General features: G+C 37.7%; 1 protein-coding gene across 1 annotated transcript in view; it reads right to left on the minus strand.

Moving 5' to 3' along the window:
- The window catches only part of NBAS (NBAS subunit of NRZ tethering complex), a 317,167-nt gene that overhangs the window by 156,960 nt on the left and 134,546 nt on the right, over window positions 1–25,661 (minus strand). The window contains exons 26-31 of the mRNA XM_059405174.1: window positions 20,660–20,793; window positions 15,219–15,281; window positions 13,046–13,168; window positions 8,980–9,082; window positions 4,692–4,921; window positions 1,490–1,602 (exon numbers count right to left, since the gene is read on the minus strand). Of these exons, the coding sequence (XP_059261157.1) occupies window positions 1,490–1,602; window positions 4,692–4,921; window positions 8,980–9,082; window positions 13,046–13,168; window positions 15,219–15,281; window positions 20,660–20,793 (766 nt within the window). The remainder of the gene's footprint in view (window positions 1–1,489; window positions 1,603–4,691; window positions 4,922–8,979; window positions 9,083–13,045; window positions 13,169–15,218; window positions 15,282–20,659; window positions 20,794–25,661) is intronic.

The raw sequence follows: 25,661 nt of genomic DNA on the forward strand, positions 1-25,661 counted from the left end.
CAAAGCTATAAGGACTTGGCCTTAGAAGAGATCTAAGAAGGGCAAGCTTCATAGTGTTCTGGACTCCCCCACCACTGAATTCTTGATTGAATATGTGTTTCAGGGGAGATAGTTCATGATGTAACACATTTGAGAACAAAATGAAAATATTTTTAGTAACTGATTTATTTCCACAATTTTAAAAGCTTTGGGCTCAAAAGTTACAGGAACGATACTACAAAATGGAATTTTCCAGTAATTTAACAATCTCCATACTTACTTAAGATGCTACAGGATATGTATAATCATGTGGAAATTATTTCTAATGCTATTCAAGGTAACAGAAATACTACCTCGTTCAAGTCTAATAAATTCACCTGACAAGCAGAGCTTTAATTTTTAGTAGAACTATAATGGAAACCCACAAGAAAACGTGAGAATGTGTCTAATGACTTACATCTCCTAAGATCCATCTGACTCAAAACCCTCAAAACAATGACAAAGACACCGAGAACCTGTAACAGGACCCTGTTGTCCAAAATTACCAGGAGTTTAAAAAAAAGAAGAAGAAGAAGAAGAGAAGGAGGGGGCGGCAGAGGAGGAGGAAGAGGAAGAAGAGGAGAGACAATTCTCATGAAAATTTATCAAAAACCAGAAACAGAAAAAAAAAAAATTTAAAAAAAAAAACAGAAACAGAAAGAACTTCGCTACACCTCCCCCACTCCCAAGCCCAAACATTTCCAGGGTTAAGAGTGAAGAAAAGAGATTACATGGAAGGCACCAAGCATACTGCTGATAACCATGCTACCCGCTTCACTTAGGGCACTGAGGTCCAGAGTTCAAGACAATAGGAAGTCTACTACCCACTTGTCGGGTAAGGTTCAGGACACTGGGAGACACACACTGTCCTCATAGCACAAAGGAGATAATGACACACGACTGCATATCAGCATGCTTGTTTGGGTGGTACTACACAGACGTGTGCACTTAGGTAGAAGAATTTGAGCAACGTTAAGATATCGCTAGTAATTAAACTCTAAACAAGAACTTTCTATCATTCCTTTGAATAAAATCGTATCAACACAATTAAAGAATATTCCATAGTAAGCATAAAAAATCATCTATGATCATGTGTAGCTACTTCCAAATCTATGCAACTGAAACAAAATACAGAAATAAACTGTACATCAAAACTGATGGAGATCCGAAACTCTAATCCACAATACCCATTTGGTTTTATCCAAAAAAATTGACTGGTATTATTTCTTTTAATGATATAACTGAGAACTTACAAAATAAATTTATGATAAAATGTTGGATATATTTCTTCTTTGAGTTTCCACTTAAGGTTTCCTTTGAAAAATGGGGCAGAGGGTCAGATCTATTGCTAATGGATTAAATGACCAAAAGTACTCCTTAATTCAAACAACTACAAAAGAACTATGCTAGTGAGTCAACGCAAAGTAAGTTAATACTAAGTTAATAATGCAACATTAAATAGAAAACTCACCTTGCAAAGGCAGGATTTTTACCCCAAACTCTTCAAGACACCCAAGGGCTTGGATAAGATCTAGCTCCTCCTGAATGGCTGCTGGTCTATCAGTTATCAGCTGTAAGCAGCACCTAAGGGAAATAAGATCAGCTTTAACCAAAAAAAAAAAAAAAAAGTAAGAGATGCTTGGCTAAGATGCCTTTCTGTATTCAACAACATGAGATCCAACACATATTTATCAAAAACCTCCTACATTCCAGGTATCCTGCTTGACACTTTCTGTTATCTTACTTAATCCTCATAGCAAGCCTGTGTGATGGGCAAATAGCATCACCCGCTTCCTAAGGAAGCCAAAACCAAAGCTCAGAGAGGCGAAGTGATCTGTGCAGGGTTGTACCGAGGGCAGGGAACGGTATCACATTACAAAGCAAAATACATTAACTGCCTTCAACGCTCCTTTTCCTGCGGACTCCGAAGGTAATAATCATACAGGAAGGATTTAAAAAGGGAGACAGAACTCAGGTAATTTCCAGTTATTCTTCTACGAAAAACAAACATCTTGTTTGGTGACAACTTCAACTCCGTTAAAAGAATAAGCTGAGACACTGCACAAAGGATATTTTTCTGATCACAGGAAGAGTCCGTTTATAATGCAGTGCTGAGATGAATACAGGAAAGAGGGCTTTGCTAAACCAAGAATCTGTGACACCTGTGGGGTATTTTAAGCACGTTTTTTAAAAATCCAGACAACGTGCACTTAAGAAATCTTTTCATTAACAAATAAACTTACTTTCTGAAAGGTGCCTGTGGCGAACGCTGGGACACAGGACTAGAAAGAGGCAGAGATCGGGCCAGGAAAGGCTAATGGTGCTAAAGTCTTGAATTGTCTTGAAGATCCCTGGGCCCCGGGATGCATCTGTGGGACCGAGCGATGGATGGAGGCCTACCTTGCTTTGCAAAATTGTAAAACTGAGCCAAGATGAGCACTAACGCATACTTCTGATTCAAATGGAACAAGGGACGAGTCTACGTGCAGCAGCTACGGAAAAACTACCGCGCTACCTTCAAACCCACAAGTTCCCAGTTCTGGCAATTTCTACCACAGATAGGCTCACACACGCCCACATGCCCACCCATAATTAGGGATGCTCACTACCAGTGTTTTTACAATACAACAGGATGAATTTTTATCATGAATGAAATAAGTTGTAAAAAAGTCGAACAAAGGGATATTCTACAACCATCAAAAAGAATAGATCAATCTGACATGTCCTCTTGAAAAAAACCATCAGTATAGATTGTAAGTGAAAATAAGGAGATCCAGAAAGGTACTTACAAGTCATAAGCACTCATTTGTGATTTTTTTTTTTAAGATTTTATTTATTTATTTGACAGAGAGAAATCACAAGTAGTCGGAGAGACAGGCAGAGAGAGAGAGGGAAGCAGGCTCCCTGCTGAGCAGAGAGCCCGATGCGGGACTCGATCCCAGGACCCTGAGATCATGACCTGAGCCAAAGGCAGAGGCTTAACCCACTGAGCCACCCAGGCGCCCCAGCACTCATTTGTGATTTAAGAAAGAGGAAGGTAACATTGAAGAAAGTATTCTGGAAGGATATATAGGAAAATGATTTAAAAAGATAGCTGAGGGGTAAAGTTAGGGGAATGGGACCGAGAAGAATTATTGTAAACACATAACCTTTTTTGTATTGCTGAATATTTTTATCCTATGGATGTATTATTTCCTCAATTTAAAAAATTAGTTCATAATAATTTAATCAGTAAGAATATATTGGTATTAAACATAACTGTGAACATTTAAATATATCTAGCTCACAGATCATCATCAGTCTGGTGTCACCTTATATACACATACAACATGTTTTCCAAATTAAGATGTGCCCTTGTGGGAGAAAAAGGGAAATACTGGAAGTGTAGATTTGAAAATGATCTGTGAGAACATCGGCCAAAAAGATTTAGGTCAAACACAACTCCCAGTTTCAAAGGCTATTCTATTTGATATTTTCATCATCTGAAATAGAAATATAATCCCTTAGGAGAGAAGAAAAAAAATTTACTATTTTTAACAACTCTGTCAAGTTCAATAACATGGTTTGAGAAAACATGGTTCTCTCTGTGCTAAGATATCACTGGGGAAAAAAGTCTCCTTTAAGCTTTTAGCTGCTAGTCATTTGATAGAAAAAAAATAAATCTAAGTAGCCAACACAATCACTACATCAAAATAAATTCCAAATGGGCTTAAAATTTCAAGGTGAAAATGTAACTATCAAAGTAGTAAAAAAAAATGAAAAATTATTATAATGGTCTTGGAAATTAAAGGTCTCTCAAAAGATAACACACAAGACAAAAACTATTAAAGAAAACATAAAAATCTTTAAAGATTTTGAATAACAATTTGAAAGATAAATCATATATACAAAAACTTGACAACATGGTTAAAACAAGTGAGAGAGGAAAAGGACAAATGTCCTCGTAAGAATCAATAGTAAAAAGGGGTGCCAGGGTGACTCGGTCAGTTGAGCGTCCAACTCTTAGTTTCAGCTCAGGTCACAGTCTCAGGGTCATGGGATCAAGCCCCACATTGGGCTCTGTGCTCAGGAGGGAGTCTGCCTGAGGATTCGCTCTCTCTCTCTCTCCCTTTGCCCATCCCCCCCCCCCACAGGCTCGCACACTCTCTCAAATAATAAATCTTAAAAAAAAAAAAAAGAATCAATAATAAAAATATTGACACTAAATTTCCAGTACAACAGGCCAAGTGAGAAACTGAATCCACAGTCCAGAAATTTCCACCAGGAAGGGACTTCAGAGCTTTATCATCCAATTAGGTCCTTCAACCTTAAACAGAGCACAAGTCATGTAAAGCAGACAGCCACTGCCTCGATGTGCTACAAATTCCTAGAACTTGAATTTGCAGGCTAGCGCGTGAATCCTTTCTAACAGAAGCAATGTACAATCTCACTGATAATGGGCAAGAAAGACTGGGAAGGCATGCTGGAGAAAAGCGGTCAGGAGAAAGTTGATGAATATTCATAAGGTAATTCTCTTTCTGTATGCAAGCAATAAATAACTGTGCCCCATACAGTATAGTCAATCTGTACTTGTGGCAATGTGTTTTGTAAAGGAAAGAATAAAAACCAACAATGGAGTTTGTGTATTCTGACTTGTCCCCTCCCTCCCATGGAAGAATACAGAATTACTCCACCTGGCCAGATCCATGCAGCTATCCGTGAGGCTGGTAGAAGAATTAAAGTACTCTCTGCTGGCAGCCAAGACCAAGTCAATACTCCTTTCATAACCGACCCTGTACTGGGTTTTCCCTTTATGGGCTACACTAGCGGGTGGATTTATGGAACAGGCGCTGCAGTGCATCATCTGCCCAGCTAGGTGGATATTTTCAAGGCGACTGGAACACAAAAGGCTTTCTGTAAATATCTGGGGGAAAGAAGAAACTTTAATTAGTTAAAGAGGGCAGATTCAGTTCTCAATGAAATGAAGATTCTGACATCCAATGAAATCAATTAAAAATACAACCATCCTAAAAGCAGCAGTAGCATGACACTGTGAATGCACTAAATGACAATGAAGCATATGCTAAGTGGTTAATTTTATGTTATGTGAATTTCACCTCAGTAAAACAAAATCGTCTTTTAGAAAGAAGAAATAACTTAATGGAACAAACCAACTGGAAGCCTAACACAGTTGATCCTTGAAAGCATGGGCCTTAGGGTGCTGAACTCCCATGCAGTCAGAAATCCCCCTATAACTTTGGACTCTCCCAAAACGTAGCTACTAATAGCCCACTGTTGACCAGGAACCTCACTGATAATATGGACAGCCAATTCACACATTATTTTGTATTTTGTATCTGCTATATTCTGTAGCAGAATTATTTTGTATTTTGTATCTACTATATTCTGCTTATTCTTACAATAAGGTAAGCTGGAGAAAATATTAAAATCATAAAGAAGAGAAAATACATATAATACTGTACTCATTTAATACTCTACTCATCAAAAAAACAAACACCCATGTTGTTCAAGGATCAATTGTATCTTGATGTACCATAAGGAATGTTTAAGTAAAATATCTGGAATTCATACTCATTAAAAACAGGATTCCTTTCTATGCAGTCATCAAAAGAAATGAAATCTTGCCATTTGCGATGACATGGATGGAACTAGAGGGTATTGTGCTGAGCGAAATAAGTCAATCAGAAAAAAACAATTATCATATGATCTCCCTGATATGAGGAAGTTGAGAGGCAACATCGGGGATTTGAGGGGTAGGAAAGGAATAAATGAAACAAGATGGGATCAGGAGGGAGACAAACCTTAAAAGACTCTTAATCTCACAAAACAAACTGAGGGTTGCTGGGGGAAGGGGGATAGGGAGAGGGTGGTTGGGTTACCGACATTGGGGAAGGTATGTGCTATGGTGAGTGCTGTGAAGTGTGTAAACCTGGCGATTCACAGACCTATACCCATGGGGCTAAAAATATATTACATGTTAATAAAAAATAAAAAATGATTTAAAAAAACAGGATTCCTTAGACATACGGTCCCATATTCAATAGGGCCCACTCCACTTAAACTATAACATTTTAATTTTTTAAAGAAAATCTTTGAATACGATAATTTATAACTGCTTATAGTATCTGAATTTAGTCTTACAAACTAAACTGTCATGCTATAAATACAACATTGACTTTTTTCCAATCTGCAGACCAAAAACTATTTAAGGTATTTGTGCAAGTATCATTGTATTCTACTAGGCAACTAATAGCATCAATTAACATAAAATTTATTGTGTAACTGAGAATATTTACTCATTACCTAGTCCAGAAAAGTCTTAAACAAAGAGATCTACACTAATAATGTCAATATATAATTAGTATAGGAATTTCTCCAAGAATGTTCACCCCATCATCTGCTGGATGAGGATAGCACAGAAATAGAAGCAAGAGATGAAAAGCAGATTTCATGGAGAATCAAGAATCTTCTTATGATTAAGACTACCCAATTTTCATAGGATCCCCTTATTTTCACTTATTTCTAGGCGTCTAGGGAAGGTAGTATTTTTAGACAGGACTTTATTAAAATGACTATGATAAGGATAAAATTACTAACATCTATAAGGAATCTGATACAAAATACCTATTGTGACAGAAAGCAAATTACTAATGAGCAACCCTAATCATTTATATCTAACAGGTGAAAATGGCTTACTCCAAGTGACCCAAATGACTTAGATATGATAATTTATTCCTTTGGTTCATTCAAGTAAGCCATAAAGAGTTAATGTCTAAGATTGAGAAATGCAATTCACACACTCTAAAATTTAAGTTTTTGCTAAAATGAACAATATACATTTCTGCTCTACATGCTGTAATGGAACCTTTAACTTTCTCAAAATTGTGCCATTGAGCTTTCAAATTATTTTCCAAGAAAGCAACCTCTAATATAATAGCCGAAAGTCAATGAAACAACATAGCATAATTTAAAAGCTACTAAAATAATATTTAAAATGTAATATTTAAAATGTAAGTTAAAAAAATGTAATTTGCCAAGTCCATATTACCTTCCTCTATAACCATTTCAAGCTGTTATAATGCGCTTTCAAATGTTCTCTCAGAGAGAGGCTAACCACCAGAAATCATTAAAATATTAAAGCTAATAAAAAGGTGTTAAAATATAACAAAATGTAACAAAAACAGGGGCGCCTGAGTGGCTCAGTCAGCTGAGTGTCTGCCTTGGGCTCAGGTCATGATCCCTAAGTCCTGGGATGGAGCCCCATATTGGGCTCCCTGCTCAGCAGGGAGTCTGCTTCTCCCTCCACCTGGGGCTCTCAGTGCTTGTGCTCTCTCATTCTATCTCAAATAAATAAATAAAATATTAAAAAAATACATAACAAAAAGAATAAGTCAAGTTGTTATGAGCCAGTTCAAGTGTAATATATTTATTGCCAATTTCCAATTAGAAACAGAAACAGGAAAATAGCAAAACAATACCGTTCCAACTTAAAAACACTACTGCAGACGTATAAATGATGGTTAGGCTTTGGAGCCCATGTGAATACAGATTTTCTCCTGGAATTGGAATTCAAGTTTCACTTTAGACACAAAAGGGGAAGCTACTGGCAGTTTTACGTACATGGTCTGAAAATATAATCATCAATGTAAACTTCACACTCCTTCAAGAATTTAAAAACCTGACGTTCGAATATAAAACCGTTTCTCAACAGTCTATATTAGCACTCTTTTGTTAAAATCACCATGAATAAAAATACCAACCAATTTCACAAAATAGAGACCTATTTGTATAACTCATTTTATCAAGGGGTCACACTTTATGATGTCAGAGCAGAGCAACACAAGGAAAGATCCTAAATGATTTCATGTTTGGCTTATTGAGAAAAACTCAAAAACCTGCTTTTAAATAATATCACATTCAATGGGTTAGTTGGATCATTTTTCCACATTTTCTATAAGAACTAGGAGTAATTTGGTGGTAAGATACATACCCTCCAAAAACATTAATTAAAGCCCCCTGGGTTACACTCCTACGTCAATCAGCAGCCATTTCTTAAGTAGCCTTTGTGTTCCAGACAGGACAATAGACCCTGGGGGAACAGGCTGAACATGAATATGATAATGCCTACCTAGGGGCTCCTGACCAAAGGGAAAAACCACACACGGAAACCAGTTACTGCATTTGAAAGAAAGACTGTAATAGAGACACGGTTACATGAAAGGACAGAGGCAGGCATCCCGGAGGGCATAATTAGTGAAGTGAGTCCTGAAAATTACCAACAATTTTCAGATAAAGGAAAGGGGAGTAGATCCAGGCTCAGGGAACAAGGCAGGTGGAGTCACTGGACGTGAAGCCGGAGTCAGGGCAGGTCTGGGGGGCGCAGTGGAGCAGGGGGAAACATGGCGTCCCCTGTCCGTGCAGAGTGGCACGCGTAGAGAGCGGCGCAGGGGGGAGCGGGCACAGAAGCACGTCTGCCACGGCCTTCTATGCCACGCTAGGAAGTACGGCTACTCTCTGATGCAGACATGGAATAAGAAGGGGAGTGTCATAAAAAGGTGTTTTAGAAGAATGCCCTGAATCAGTGTAGATTAGAAATATGGAAGCGGGGAGACAAGGGAGGAGGAACTGCAAGTTGGCAGAGATAGGACAGATTGGAAAGGCTTTTCCCAGCTACATCAAACAGGCATTAGTGACCACCAAGACCACGGAAGTGAGAGGAGCCCAGGAGCCCAGGAGTCCATTTCCAGCTGAGGATTAACTCGCTGGATAACCGCTGGTGCAATGATCGAAGACGGAGGGACGGGAGGTAAGATACGTGAGTGCTCAACCGAGAAAGCACTGCTGGATTCACGGCTATGACTCAATGGTATTACTCAAGAGTGAGGGTCATGGTCACCACCTCTGTGTCCAGGAAACACACTGTAACAGTCAAACTTCCCAAACTAAAAACGAGGAACTTACCTCATAGCAAGCATCAGAATCCAGGCAGGTGTAAACATTCTGCTGCATAGTTAGCATGTCTTGCAGCAACGTTCTCCAATGAGACTCACTGACAGGAGGTTGCCTGGTTGGGGGCAGGAGGAGGGGAAGGGAGAAAAAAAAGGATTTCATGAAATCTCTCTTCAATTGGCCAAAGGTTAAAAAAAAATTGGTATCACCATTCTATATGGTAAAACAGCTCCCAAATGACCAATAGGAATAATCTCATTTGAATTTCTAGGGAAAAACATCAATCAGAAGGAAAAGTTGAACGGCCCTGTGTCAACGCTAGAGACGCTGCCCAAGCCACCTTGGTCTTCGGCTGCCTAGACACAGAACTAGACTGGCATTAAGTGATAACAGCAAAGATAAACAAGCTGTGAGTTTCCAAGACAAAATAAAGCACAGAAAGGTAGGGCAGCTGAGATCTAGCAGAAAAAGCACAGGGACACAGGAGAATTGGTTTCAATTCCATCTCTATCAGACTGCAACCCCCACGGGGGATCTCCTTAACTTCAACTATATGTACAGACCTGGAAGGCGACCAGAGGCCACCCCTGGCATCAGTCAAGAGGCTGGGGACCCCAGTTCATCGGCAGCGCAGCACTAGTGGCTGTCTCAGTGGGAGCCCTTGCAAGGGTCCACAGAGTGACGGACCAAGCTAATGCACATCCCAGGGGACAGCCCTGGTGCCAGGAGAGAATCTTATAATATAGTGCCAAGAGCTGCCCCATCTAACTCAGGCAGGAGTTTCATGGCCCCCAAGAACCTATCTTTTGTAATAATTCCACAGGCACAGTTCTTAGAATCTCCTGAAGGACAAGCCAGTGACCACACTTAGGAAAGCCCAAAGCACAAAGCCCCTATCGGGTTTTCCAGTCCATTTCCAGTTCCTTGAGGTCAGAAGCAATTTACCAACCAAGAATCAGGTTTATACAACCAATGAGGCACACACGGTCTTGTTGATCAGAGCGCATTTTACGTGGATACCCAGGCTTACAGAGTTAGAGAATTCATGGTTCAGGTTCTCCTGCAGCAAGGAAAGGGTTTGTTAACAAATTCACAGACACATGGTAGCTGCATGATCGTGAACTCTTAGGGTTCCTGACTTCTGGTTTCCTCACTTAAAGCCCATCTTGGAGAGTGATAAGAAATGGAGGAGATTAATTCTGATAGAGCACAGGCATTGAAGCAAGACATTCCTAAGTATAAAGACAAGCTCCATTACCTATACAGTTCTGAATATGTCTCTTAATTTCTATGAGCTAGGTTCCCTTTTTGTACCGTGTAAAGATTAACTAAAACTAGAATGTATGAAAAGATACTCCCCCCGTTTCTTCTGGTATAAAATAGTATTCAATAAATGTTAATGAATGAATCTGAAAGTTACAAACACATTTCTGTGGTTTCTATAGTTACATACATGATTACTAATATTGTTTAGCAGGAGGGAGAAAGTGTTGTAATTCTCTCTGCTTCCCCCAAAAGCTCACCTTTGTTGAATATATATGAGTTTGGAACCATTATTTATATTGACTTGCTAACCTTGATGTTCTGCATAATCCTGAATATCACTGTTTGAAAGGGAGGATTTTATTTTGTTTTGTGCTTGTCAAATACCATTTGGATGTTTCTTTCCCAAGTCTCTTCCCCTTTTTTATGCATTAAAAACAGGGCAAACAGACTATATGCATATAATAGTGTTGCTATGGGGAAAGCATGTATTTGAGATCATTCCTATGAAATTTCTGGTCTTCATGAAATTTTTCACCAAAAATTTTTAATAAGCATATGCTTCACTTGCTTATAGTATTTTATACTTATTTCACAAAATGAGTAATTACTTCTATCGCCTATGCAAAAAGCACAAGAGAATACTTTTTTTTTTTTTTTATCTCAGCATACAAATGGAAAAAACAAACTGACATATTTTCATGTCTCCCAGGACAATCCCTGAAGTGTGTCCATTAGTTAGACCTTGATACATGAACTCTTTGGGGAACTTCAAACAACTGGAGAGCTCCTTCAGATCTGGCTTGCAGGTAAGTAAGTTGCAAAACGTTTGATGCAGAGAGTGTCCATCTTGCACCAGCTGGATAAAATCGAACCTAGGCATTGTCTAGCTGAATTCAAATTCTCATATCCCAGCTGTTCTTCTGGAAGCCATCAACACTGGGACAGATGGTATTAATGTTTTCTCACACATGGCTAGCCGTAAGTACAGGTTCTAATTAAAATAAATTATAAGACATTATTTACAATGGCCTTTTCAGAATACATTCAGTAAACAGGAACCAAGAGTAGAACCTGAAGGCACTATACCAGAGAGTTGCAAATTAACAGAGAGATCCCTAAGTATAAATATGATGTATTAGTTACAGCCTTGGAACTGAGGGATATTTTCCAGGGAGAAACAGTGTTGCACTCAAGATGGTAAAACTTGATTTGCACAGATTCAGTGAAATCTGCTACCACTTAGAATATGCCTAAGAATATTCCCATATATGTTGAGGGCCAAGCCATGATGGCATATATGAAATAATTAAGATTTACTTCAAATTAACTAGTTTGAAAAAAGAGGCCATATTCTCTTACATATTAGAGTAGAAGAGCATGAGTAGAGATTAACTTCAAAGGTTTCAGAAGTGCTTGAGGAACTCAAGGAAAACACAAGAAGTGTTCTAGCTATAACAGCAAGGCTTTCTTGAAGAGTGGGTACTAGAGTAGAGTCAGCATGATCAGAAATACTGACCATTTGTTTCTAGCTGTAAAAAAAAAAAATCTTAAGACTTGAGTTGCCAAAACCTTTTAAATTGTTCATTTAATAATTTTTGAGAGAGGGCCATTGATATAGATGGTCCCATATTAGATGTATAGGAACTCTATCACTTGCCCTAGAGAAGCTTATCATCTCCAAAGGAACATAAGGCACATACATCAATAACTATAGTTCACTGTTAAAAAAGACAGATAGGGAGACAGACAGATACAAAATGCCAGGGGGGGTTCTCAGGAAGGAGAGTTCCCTGAGCAAGCCACTACTGGCTGCATTCCGTAAGCAGTTTACTACTGTTGGGTGAGCCTGGGATTTCTGGAGCCATCTAGGTGGTGCAAGTGTAGCTCTCGTAGGGCTTGGGTAGAAGTAGAGCAGTCTCTACTTGCATGGGACATGATACTGTATACAGAAAATCCCACGGAATAGCCAAAAAAAAACAAAAACAAAAACAAAAAAACCCTACTGGAACTAATACAGATGCCCCACAAGGTTGGAAGACACAAGCTTACTATATCAAAATCAAAAATATATATGTCAACATTTCTACACACTAGGAGTGAACAATCCAAAAATGAAATTAAGAAAATTCTATTTACAATTTTAAAAATTAGAAATATTTTATAGTACACAAATGTCCACAGCTTTAGCTGTAAAAACCAAAACTCAAAACAACCCAAGAAGTCCATAAACAGGGGCACCTGGGTGGCTCAGTGGGTTAAAGCCTCTGCCTTCCGCTCAGGTCATGATACCAGGGTTATGGGATCAAGCCCCACATAAAAAGGTGAACAGTTCAACAAAGTGTGATAAATCCATAAAATGGAATACTACTCGATAAATAAAATGGAATTATTATTATTGATCCGTGATACAACAAGGATGAATGACAAAATGAGTACAGAGAAGCCAAACGGAAGTGTGTACTAGATTCCATTTACATGAAGTTACAGAAAATACAAATATATAGGAATAGACTACATATCAGTAGTAGTCTAGAGAGGGGAGAAGGAGGTGATCAGGAGAAGCAAAAGGAAGGGGAATATAAAAGGGCAAGAAGAAGCTTCTAAGGGTGACATAGTTATTACCTCAATTGCAAGATGGTTTCACAAGTATCTACATGTATTGAAACTTATCAAATTCTACACTTAATACATGGAATTTAGTGTTGGCCAATTATAAATCAATGAAGTAACTAAAAAAAAAAAAAAAGAAGAAGAAGAACAGTACTTATTTTTAATCATATACAAGTGTCAATTAATTTTGTTCATTACTTACTTCCGACCAGTGTGCCTGGTCAGCCTAACCATCAACTTGCGTGCCTCTTCTGAGCTAGACTGAGTGTTCTTAACAAATGAAACTGGTCTCTCGAGTCCATGTTTCTCCAAGAGCTCCGACACACTAAAAGTGAGAGAGGAATTTTTTAGTCTTGCTATCAAACAAAAAAAGTCTGAGAGTCTTGAACATACAACCAGCACGTAGGTGTTTAGTACTAAAAACAAAAAGTAGCATATAGAATGACCCAATTTCACATACTGCATTAATTTTCAGAAAAAAAAAAAAGCTAACAATCATATATCAAATCTTATTTCCTGTACTTTTACTACAATGTACTTGGAATTAGTAGTCAATTTTTTTTAAAAATATGACATATCTTTATCTAAAATTTTTTTTATTTTCCTCTACTCTAAAAGCATCAAATCAGTAAAACAAGCAAATCTATCATTTCAATACTCAGCTTTTATTCTAAACAATCCTGTGAGTAATTTGTTAGAGGTAAGGTCAATAGAAAAGGAATAAACAATTTTAGAGTTGGAGCCAAAGAAACATCACAAGGCTCAATCTCCCTCCAGAATCTATTCTATAAAAATAAAAAAAATGTCACAAATTTTGTCCCAGATGAACCTTCTTGAGATATCTCATTCCCCAGTCATCAGTGTCATATATGTATGATGGGTGACCTCACCAAATTTCACATTTTTGAATTAACTACTACTGAGTTTATAGAGCGTGACCAGCTAGAATTCAGTAGCTCATCGTAAAGACAGGTTTCATGGGTCATGTCACCTGACATCACATATGCTAAAACATTTTTCAGTGATTAGTACCTATGCGGTGGAAAAGGGAAAAATTTCTTATTTTAAAAGGTCATTAACTTAAACTAAACAGGGAAAGACGTGGGTATCATGCAGAAACTGACCACATATAACTGTTTCCTTGAGGTAGAAAGAGCATAATGTGATATCAAGACCACTCTTGGTTACACCCAGGAACATACCATGAAATTCTGTGAAATTCACAGTATTTCACCATATCTTTTTTAGATCACTCTTCTCAGTTTCATTACGGAAAAAAAAGTAATCATGCAACTTTGTAAGGAATGAATCCATATTGTCTTAATCCACCAAATTTTACTCAAACTATGTTCAACTTCTCAAGGACACCAGAGATAGGAGAAACACAGCCAATCTAAAATAAGCTAAGGTTGAAAAGAAAGAACTTGATTTATTAAAAATTTTTCAAGGAAAAAAAAAACTATATAACTTTCAGGACACAAAGTAACAAGCAGCAAGGTAGTAATAAATACAGAAACAGAGGTCCTAAGGATAGTGAATGATTCTTCATTCAACTCCCATACACATATGGCACAAAAACACTGTTTCCTTAAATACAACTTGAAATATTTTTATACTCAAGTCCCTTAAATTCAATGAATAAAACTTCTAATTAGTAGACTCCAAATTATTATACTTTTCTATTCATATCGCTACTATAAACTGATGGTATTACCTTATAATTCTATAATTATGTGTTGGAAAAAATTTTTAGTCCTAAAATTTTTAATACAGTTATTTAAAATTACTCAAGCATCTTCATATATGCATATAAATGCTAGTAAAATATATTTGACTTCCTAAATGCCAAATTAGGAATTTCAGGCTCCAACACAGAAAGTTTCATGCTTCATTGAAAGCTCTAGTGCAGTTTGATCTAATCCAGATATCCTATCAGAGGTAATATGCCCAAAAAACGGAAGTCAGGAGTATAACAAACACTATTTGCTGACAGACATAATAACTGTTGCAGGAAATAACATTTCTTGTGTACCTTATGGGTAGGAAGCGCTTTAAATGGTTACTCTAACATGAATCCCATTAGCTCATGGGTTAGATACTATAAATAAGAAAACCCAGGGTTCAAAGAGTACACAGCTTCTGAGTCACAGGCCCATATTTGAACACAGGTCCACCAGTCTTCAAAATCCAGGCTCTTAATTACCCTGCCACAGCTAGCGATCCCTTTGTATTAAGAAAATTCACTCCCAAGAGAGTCAAACAAATAGGAAGTTAAACTGCAATCGACCACTGCACATATGAAAAGTAACGTTTCTTGGGCAGAAACGTTACTGTAGTGCATCAGCACACCGCCAACAGACTAACATTTTTCTCACCTGAGAATTTGTTCCAGTTGGTCTGCCATGTCATGAAGAGCATTTGTTACCTCTGTTTTGTGACTGAAAGATTAAGAGAAAAAAATTAAGTTTTAGTAGTAGTTTCTTACATAGAATATAATACTCAAGTGAAAAAAGATATGATGTTTCCCTTATAGTTAATATACAACAATATTACATTGCTGGGCAAAATGTTGGTCTTATTTCTGAACATCTTCAGCTCTGCCTACTTGTGCTCTATGTCTCTAATAAATAAATAAAATCTTAAAAAAAAAATACAGGGTTTTTCCTTTATGAATTGACATCCATAAACATAATTACTATAGATGTTTTTTAGCCAGTGGAATATGTTGCCTACATAAGATGCACAAAAATTAATTAGGTTAAATAAGTGTTCATTTCCTAAGTGATTAAAAAAAAATAACTACTAAAAATGAACAACAAACCACAGGCAGAATAAAATTGATGAACTTGGCATGAAGAGAATCACAGAAAATATTTGGAAGCTCTATATTTTAATAGTAGGTTAATTTAAAAATGTTACTTAGAAAATTGTAAATATGAAACATAATCATTAAGAAATACATGGAAAACAGAGTATCAATCTATTTTTGTATTTACAAAAAAGTCTGTTAGATCAAAAGAAACCATTAATCTGAAGCCAAGATTTCTTAGCCTACACTCTCTTCAAAAACACACTAATTCTGTAATTATAATGTCTACATAAAATATGTTCTTTTAATATCATCATTCATTGATACTTCATGGTAGGCAAATTACTGTTTAAAAATTAATAGATTAGCTCTAGTTGATATTTATGCTAGTTTGATCTCACTGAAAAACAAGGTCTAAAACACTTATTCCTAAAAATTATACGTGTCACTTGGGAGTCAATGAGCTTGACGAGTTGATTCAAGGACAACAAAGGAGGCACAAAGCTGAAAGACAGACTATCAAGTTTCCCAGCAAAGCCATTTAAGGAAGAGACTTCCCACCACTACTGCCCTCTGTCACAGACATTAAGAGAAGCCTCTGCATCTCTTTTTACCCTCTAGGGAGAACAATTTTACTACTAACACCTGATAGCCACTGGGTTGAGGTTTCTAAATGATGAGTAATGACATTGCGCTACAAAATCTGTCCATACAATGCCTTTACCAGCCTTTTGCTACCTACTGACAGCCCATATCTCTCAGAGAGATACCTACGGTTCCCAGAGGCACACCTGCTATTCCTGCCAGTCTTTACTAAGGATGTGAGATAACCTATGGTCATATTTTTGTAAGTCTGGGTAATAAACACGTGCTGAGGCCCCCTACATGAAGATTCCCTAACCCTAGATGGAGGAAGGCAAAGACATATTAAGCGCTACCACAATCTCCATTCAGCTCTACCACTGACAAGTCTAACTGCTTGGATTCCTTCTGGGTGGTCAGTACTGAGACCCATGATGAGGCGATGAATGATCAGGATCTCTAAACTACCCAACATTCCTGTAACATACTAGAATCTAAGATGAACCTACACACAAAAAAATCAAAGCTTAAACAAGAGGACAAGCTAGGTGCTCACATACGAGGCGACTTCTCAAGCACTCCTACACTGAAAAGGCTTTATCTTGTCACAAAGCTTACAATCAGTTTCTTAGTGTCTTAGATATAAATTAATGATCAAGAATCACTCAACATGGAGGACAGTCCCTAACAGTGAAGGCAGATATACAAACAACCAGGATATGAAAAATGAGAGACCGTGGTGAAAAAGCGTGTAGTGCAGGGAGCAGAGGAACAGAGTTTCCTACTCTGAAACAAGAGTAGGACACTATCTTATTTTAAAAGTTCTTAGAATTTAAATAAGAAAGTCAAAATAAATCTTAAAATTCAAAAGATGGATGAAAAGATAAAACTGAAGAAACTCCCAGATCATTTAACAAAAGATCAAAAGGTGGGAAAAAGAATAAAAAAGGCAGTAAATAAAGAAGTATTAAAAAATAGAGAAAGAAAAAGGAAGGGAGTACAAATAAAATTACCAAGGAAACTTATCAAGGAAAAAATGTAAGAAAATTTCCCAAAGCTCTAAAGGGCAGGATTTTCCAAATTGGAACAGGGGGTCTAAATGAACAACATAACAAATTCAGAGTCACGATGAAACACATCCTTACGATATTTCAGAACATCAGAGATGAAGAGAAGGCACGGAGATATCCAAAAAGGAAGAAAAGCCATCTAGAAAGTAGTGATTTACAATGGTGTAGGACTAATTGACAATCCTGGGAGGAGGGGACAAGACTGATGCCTTCAAAACTCCCAAGGAAAAGATTATAAACCTAGAACTGTATATAGCCAAGGTTTCTACCAAGTTCAGGGGACAATTCTGATAACTCTCCCACATGGAACAGTCTTAAAATAAAAATGCCTCCATGTAGGGGCACCTGGGTGGCTCAGTGGGTTAAAGCCTCTGCCTTCGGCTCAGGTCATGATCCCAGGGTCCTGGGATTGAGAGCCCCGCATCAGGCTCTCTGCTCAGCGGGGAGCCTGCTTCCCCCTTTCTCTCTGCCTGCCTCTCTGCCTACTTAGGATCTCTCTCTCTGTGTCAAATAAGTAAATAAAATCTTAAAAAAAAAAAATGCCTCCATGTAATCTTTGACAGGAAACTGTCAAAGACTGTCAAAGACTCCTCGATCTTGGATCAGCACCTCCATGAAGTTTCCTGTCAAACTCCATGGAAGATTGTGTTCCATCAAAATGAGAGAATAAGTAAAGGAAGGAGAAAAGAAATTTCAGAAATGCAATATGTAACACGAGAGAGAGACAAACCCAAGCCTCAGGATGGCAGCTGTACAGAATATGGAACAATTAACCCACATCAAAGCAAGAGAAAAGACATCCAAGAAGGATGTTCCAAAAGATACAGAGGGAGAGAAAATGGGGAAAAGGGAAGGAACTGAGATGTGTCTGACTACAGAAAAGAGCTTTCTATTTCCATCAGAAGAGGGAAGGAGATAAATGGAAACAAAACAACAAAAAAGGAAAAGGAAATTTCTAAAAACAAAGGGGGAAAAAGAAAAACAGGAAAAACAAAAAGTTGCATACAAAGGAATATAATCATACCCAGATCTGTAGAAACTATATTTACATAATATAATGATGAAAATGCTACCCTAATTATACTGAAAAAATGGTAGAAGTAGGTATGGGGGATGGGTAGACTTCCATAAAGAAGTCAACAATCACATAAAACTGCAGCCACCGCATGAGCTGTCTTAGAGGAGGCAGGCAAAGACCAGAAGAAACACATTCTCTAAGCTGGTGTTTCCTGTGAGGAGACACGGGGAAGGTGGGGCAGCAAACAGCTGTTGATCAATTACAAGTTTTTCAATTTCTTCACTTTCACTATGTGCATATGTTACTTTATAGCTAAAAATTAGGAGAGGATTATGTCTCTTTGGACTCCATCTTTTTTAAAATTTTTGTTTAAGTAATCTCTATACCCAAAGTGGGGCTTGAACTCATGACCCTGAGATTGAGAGTCACATGCTCTCCTGATTGAGCCAGCCAGGCACCCCCTAGACTCCTCGATCTTGGATCAGCACCTCCATGACACAGACTTTTCACAAAGTGGAAGGACCAGCTGACTTGGAGAGTGTCTCACACTTTGCATTTACTTGACCGTTTCCTTCATGGTGTGATTTAACTTGTTCCCCCTTCTCTGCATCCGCTTGTCATCCTGAAGGCCCAGAGGACTGACTAGAGTAAGAATGAACACCTTTACTTCAGACTGGCACCTCACAGGAGGCATGTAACACCAGGCTGATTGTGACAGCACATCTGGTAGCTTAATTAAAGGTGACGGCAGTCAGCTTCTATTTTCGAAAGCTAAACTTCCCTTTTGAAATGACAAAAAAAAAAAAAATAAATGAACTTGCCGAGGGAATACTTCAGTCCCACGCAAATATCCTTTACCCATCAAACTCACATCTGATTGCAGTACCGTTGGTGAATGCATGAAACTATCTCACAATGGGGTGCAAACTTGGTGATCTCTATCATTCAGTTCAGAGAAAATTAAAATTTCCTTAGAAGGAAAAGAGAGAGGGAGCAGCTTAGTCACAGTAGCCGAGATTGATAAGAAACAACCTAAGGGCCCATCAAAAGATGTATGAATCACAAAAATCTGCCATTTTCATATACACAATGGAATATGAAAGCCATTAAAAAGAAAAAAAAAAGGAAATCCTGCCCTTTATGACAACATGGATGGACTCTGAGGGCATTAAGCTAAGTGAAAAAAGTCAGACAAAGAAAGACAAATACTGTATGATGATCTCACTTATACGTGGAATCTTTAAAAAAAAAAAAAAGAAGAAGAAGAAGAAGAACCTAAAACAACAAAAATAACAAACTTACAGAAAAAGATAAGATTTGTGGCTACCAGAGGTGGGAGTGGAAGGCATGGGAAATGGGTAAAGGCAGTCAAAAGGTATAAACTTCCAGGTCTAAGATAAGTATGTATGGGGGACAATGACATACAATGTTCTACTCAAGGAACAATTCGGGAAACCAACTAAAAACAACAAAAACACTGTGATATGTTATATATGAAAGCTGTTATGAAAGTAAAAGATCTCATCACAAGGAAAAAAAACTTTTTGTTCTTGGGCGCCTGGGTGGCTCAGTGGGTTAAGCCGCTGCCTTCGGCTCAGGTCATGATCTCAGGGTCCTGAGATCGAGTCCCGCATCGGGCTCTCTGCTCAGCAAGGAGCCTGCTTCCTCCTCTCTCTCTCTCTGCCTGCCTCTCTGCCTACTTGTGATCTCTCTCTGTCAAATAAATAAATAAATAAAATCTTTAAAAAAAAAACTTTTTGTTCTTTTTTTTTGTATCTGCATGCGATGACAGATGTTAACCAAACTGTGGTCGTTTCATGATGTTCGTCGAGTCATTACGATGAACACCTCAAACTTATGCAGTGCTCTGTGTTCATTATATTTCAATAAAACAAAGAAAAACAAAGTAAAATAAAATTATGTATATTCATACATTACTACTTGAACACGATTATTATAGGCAAGGGCCAAGAACAAATAATTCGCAGAATACCACAAGCTCATAAATACGAAAAACGCTTAATTAGAAACAATTTAAAACAGAGTCATCACTGCCTATGCGCTAGATGCAAAGTACTTTTTGTTGTGGTGGTTGTGATATTTTTGTTCTTTGATGGATAATTGATCAAGGTTGGCAAAATTATAGTGATTGCTCAAACACTGCTGGAAAAACAGAAGTTTATCTCTAGGCAACAGGTTTGCAGATGATTCCATTTTCTTCTCTGTATATTTTTTATATGCCCAAAATTCTGTCTAATGAACCCTCTGGGAAGCAACATTTTCATTTTAGCTGGTAGGATGAAAAGACAATAAGCCTGGCACGCTGTAGGTTCTTACCCATATCCTCTTTGTGGAAGACATTCTAATATGTCATAGCAAAGAGCCAGCTGGTCATTTCGTTCACAGTTGTAGATGCACTCCAGAGCTACTGCCATCAGTTGGTCCTGATCGGGAATAATTTTTTGCTGCAGCTAGAGAAAAGAAAGCATGCTGTACTAAATGTCAGTAGATTTACAGTCAGTTTTTCCATAGCCCAGTGCAACTGTCAACAGAATATTAAATAGTGCCATTAATCAGCTGCAAAAACAAATCTTGATTTTTCTTTAGCTTACAGACTTTTGGGGTCTTTAATAATTCTAAATGAAATCACATTTTAATTACAGAATCAGCTAGAAAAGATAATTTGTACCCATAAGCTTCGCATCTGCTAAAAACAGATTCTTCAATTTATGACCCATTCAGGATAAAGTAGATAGAAGAAACATAGTGAATTAAAAAGGCAATTCATTAAAAGCATTTCTAACCCTAAAGCCAAATTTTATGTGTTTCAATTACAAAAATATATAAAATTCCTTAACTAATACTCAGAGATGTTTGAACCTACTATTTTCCAGGATGCATTATATATTAGTCATGTAACTAAATAGCACTGACATTATTCGAAACAAGTCACATTGCAGTGCAGCATCACAGAACATATTCTGATGCAGAAAGCCAGCTACCACAGGTCACTGTCTCTAAAGGATACAAACTTACCAGTGCAAACCAGACTTTTTCTTATTTTCTGGAATACAAACATACTATATTTGTGCCCTGTTTTTCTCATCTCTACTTCTCAGCTCACTGGATATTAACATCTTCCTTAAATCATTGTTGTGAGGATGAAATTAAGACATGAAGAGTGCTTCCATTATTACAGAAGACACCAAAATGAAAAGCTTAACCTATGCTCGCTCTCAGAGCCCTATTCAATGACAAAATAAGTTTAAAGCAATTTCCATAATAAAGATCTGGTGGTTTTCAACATCTTAGTAGAAACTGAAGAAAGTGATAGAGAGAAGCTGCCAAACAAGGCATCTGCTCAGTAGAAAAATCATATCAATAAATGCGAAGAAGAAACATTCAAGTGGGAAATGAAGTTTTCCAAAGCAGCAGAGTTAACGGAGTTCTGTACCTTTCTTCAAGGGGTTAAGAAAAAAACATGGCGTTAATTTGACATCAACATGTGACAGAGTAATCCAAGGTTGCCAAGTGACAGACTGGTGATACAGAGCCAGAACACAGTAAAAATAATTATTATTAAAAATTAATTAAAATCACTACTTTTTCCTGATTTCTTATCATGTGCCAAGTGCTACTTCTATGTGCTTCCTGAGCGTTCATTCCTAATTCCTCAAACCATTTCCCTAAGGGGAGGCTGGGGCACTGACAGGACATGTCACTTGCTCAAGGTGCAGGGCTGGTCATGGCCAGGCCGGGAGCCTAATGCAGGCAGCCGGTCCCAAGGCCCACACGAAGCGACATGGTCTCTCACACTCCTTCATATACAGGAAGAATGGGAGAGATGGAGGAAAACTACAGTCGTAAACAACTCATACAGGAAAAGGAAAAAACTGAAAGCAGTTTCAGTGAAAGGAATACATTGGAAAACCAACTGAAACAGAAGCCTGTGTTTCTGTGTTTCTGGGACGGTTCTCTTGATTTCCTGGCTTCCTATCTTTCCCTCCCTGCAACATTTAAGTATCACTTGGAAGTTAAATGTTCTAGAATCCACAGCTGATCACGTGTGTTCAAAACCTTGTTGGTAAGCCTTAGCAGGCCTACACTGTGAAAGGTAAGAATAAGCCTTCCATCCAGTTCCTCCACGGCCTGGCGCCAACTCACCCTTCCTGTCCTATGAACCGGTAGGCAAATTTTAGTTCATGCAAATGAAATTACTTGTCTTATGTAAACACGATATTAGTCTTTTGTCTCTTTGTCTTTTTCTACTCCTACATGGAACGTCTTCTCAAAAACTTAGTTTTGCCCTATCTAAAGCCTCCCGGAGAATCCCACTTTATTTCTATTTGCCCTGACTTCAGTCGGGCTTTTCCGGATGTCTAGTCTTATGCATAAGCTCCATAAATGCTGGTCTAAGGAACACGTCCTCATGATACTCTCAAACACGGATCCTTCTCCCCTCTGTATTCCTACGGCTTCTTTTTGTTCTCTTCCTGGGCCATTTAGCAAATCTTTCTTAAAACAATCTATTATGCACATGAATCATAATGCTCAAAGTTTTAAGACACTTCCTACTATTCTTGCTCTGTTCAACTCTACAAGATGTCTAACTTCATAAAGTGTAAGACACACTTCTTATTTCCATCATTCCTGTCCTAATATCTCAGTGGTAACTATTAAACCATCATCTGCCCCACCTCAAGCCAAAAGAAGAGAGCGCCTCTAAAACTTTCTAGGAATACAGTAAGTCTTCCCCACCATGGGCAGCAGATTATTTTCCATACTGCAGAGCAAAGGTAAAATTTAAGAAAATTATAATTTGGCTTTTTAAAATGGTCTTAAAATTATGGACTACACATAAGTACATAAAGAACAGATGATAAAATATGATACCTGGAAAACCCCAGAGAATGAAGCAATACAAAAAATTAAGTGAAGTGGCAGAATGCAAAATTAGCATACAAAATTAACAGCTTTCATATATAAAAACAACAAACAGAGGAGTGAAGGTAGGGAAACGTCGCTTTAAAATAGAAACAGAAAATTAAATGCTTAGGAATAAATTTAACAAGAAATGTGCATGACCTACATGAGGAACATTTTCAAACACTCCTGAAAGACAGTACAAAAAGACATGAACAAACAGAATGATACCCCCTCTTCTTGAATAGGATGACTTGACATTATAAAGATACTGGTCTCACCAATTTATAACTTTAATATATTCACAGTAAATATACCAACAAGCTATTTTATGGAATTAGGCAAGTTGTTCAAAAGTTCAGATGGAGAAACAAATATGTAAGAATATCTTTTTAAAAAGTTCAAAAAACAAAAAAAAAACCTAGGGGGAAAAAAAATACAAAGGAATACTACCCTTACCAGATTTTTAAAACCCATTATAAAATCTCTATGATTAAAACAGTGCACTCTAGGGGCACCTGGGTGGCTCAGTTGGTTAAGCATCTTGATTTCAGCTCAGGTCATGATTTCAGGGTCCTGAGATCAAGCCCAATATGGAGCTCTGCACTCAGCAAAGAGTCTGCTTGTCCCTCTCCCTCCCCCTCTGTGTCTGGCCCTGCTTGCTTTCTTTCTCTCTTAAATAAATAAATAAATAAATAAATAAAATAAGATATAAAATAAAACAGTGTGCACCTAGTACACAGACAAACCAGTAACAATATAAAAACTCTAGAATGAGGGGCACCTGGGTGGCTCAGTGGATTAAAACCTCTGCCTTCAGCTCTGGTCATGATCTCAGGGTCCTGGGATCGAGCCCCATGTCGGGCTCTCTGCTCAGCGGGGAGACTGCTTCCCCCTCTCTCTCTCTGCCTACTTGTGATCTTTGTCTGTAAATAAATAAATAAAATCTTTAAAAAAATTTTTAAAAAAAACAACTCTAGAATGAGACGAATAAACAAATGGATATTTGGTATATGACAAAGGTGGCATCTTAAATCACTTAAGAAAAGACAAAACTTTTAATGAATGGTGCTGGGACAACTAGGTAGACATCTGGGGGAAAAAAAATTAGATTCACATCTCACATACAAAAGAATGAACTCCAAGTAGATTACTGATCTATCATAAAAATAAAACCATAAAAGTACTGAATGAAAATGAGTGAATTCTTCTTTAACTGGAGTAGGAAAAGGCTTTTTCACCATGACTCAAAATACAGAAGCAATAAAAGACTGTTCAATTTGACTACACATAAATAAAAAGATAAAAATTCTGGCCTGACGCGAATCACCATAAACAAAGTCCAAAGACACCCTACCAACTGGGAGAAATATACACAATACATACCACAAAAAGGGGCTCTAATTACACCAACAAATCTGAATTTCTTACAAAAGAAAATCACAAAGGAACAAAAGTCCCAGTGAAAAATGGGGGAAAGACATGATGGACAATTCACCAAAAAAGAAATAGCTCCCTCATATGTATGAGGAAATGTTCTAATTCACTCATAATTAAAGAAAGGCAAATTTAAAAAACACTGAAATATTACTTTTCACCTACCACACTGGCAAAAATTTTAAATACAGCACAGTTCTAGAGGCACTTTTCCATTCCCTAAGGAGTGTGGGCCCAAAGCAGGCAAGCAGGAAATTGCAGGCAAGAGTTTCAACTGTTATGTAGACTCTCCCATCTCTACCACTGCTGGCACACAGGCCTAGGTCTGCACCCAAAGCTTCCAAACTCGGGGCCCTGGAGTACTGCACTGCAGGAACATGTGAGAATTGGGAGTGGGAGAGTCCTTTTGGAACTTGACAGTTCCATTCCTGATCAGATGAAAGTGACCTTCGCCACTATGAGAACTGCAGGAACTGCAAACCAACATGCAGAAATAATTGTAACACAGATCAAGAGGCTTTCTATCAGAATCACTGGATAAATTGTCAAATGCATATCCCAGTTCCATATCCCCCAAATTCTAATCCATTGTATCTGGGTTCAGCCTAGAAAACTCTATTTTTTTTTAAAGCCCATAGCTCCCATACACAATGCATTAAAAGAAGAAGAAGAAAAAAGAAATGCTAGCATAGAAGACTGAGAACAATACAAGAAGGCAGAGTATTTTATTCCCAAATCACCTTCATCCAGACTTGCTTATGTTCCTCTGTAAATTCCACTTTCCAAAGGGCCATGCAAATAAAGAGCAACAGCTTAACATCACAGGTGAGCCAGAGGAGTGCTTAATCAAGATGGTATAAAGGAGAGGAAGAGTTTGAAGCACATGTTACAGTTAAAAGGATAAATATGTGTTTGTATTATTGTTCCCGAGTGCTCACTCCCTTCTTTCCAAGACAGGATTATGCTTCCCTCCTCGTTA

This window comes from Mustela nigripes, chromosome 7 (genome assembly GCF_022355385.1).
Source record: "Mustela nigripes isolate SB6536 chromosome 7, MUSNIG.SB6536, whole genome shotgun sequence".
Classification (NCBI taxonomy): domain Eukaryota; kingdom Metazoa; phylum Chordata; class Mammalia; order Carnivora; family Mustelidae; genus Mustela; species Mustela nigripes.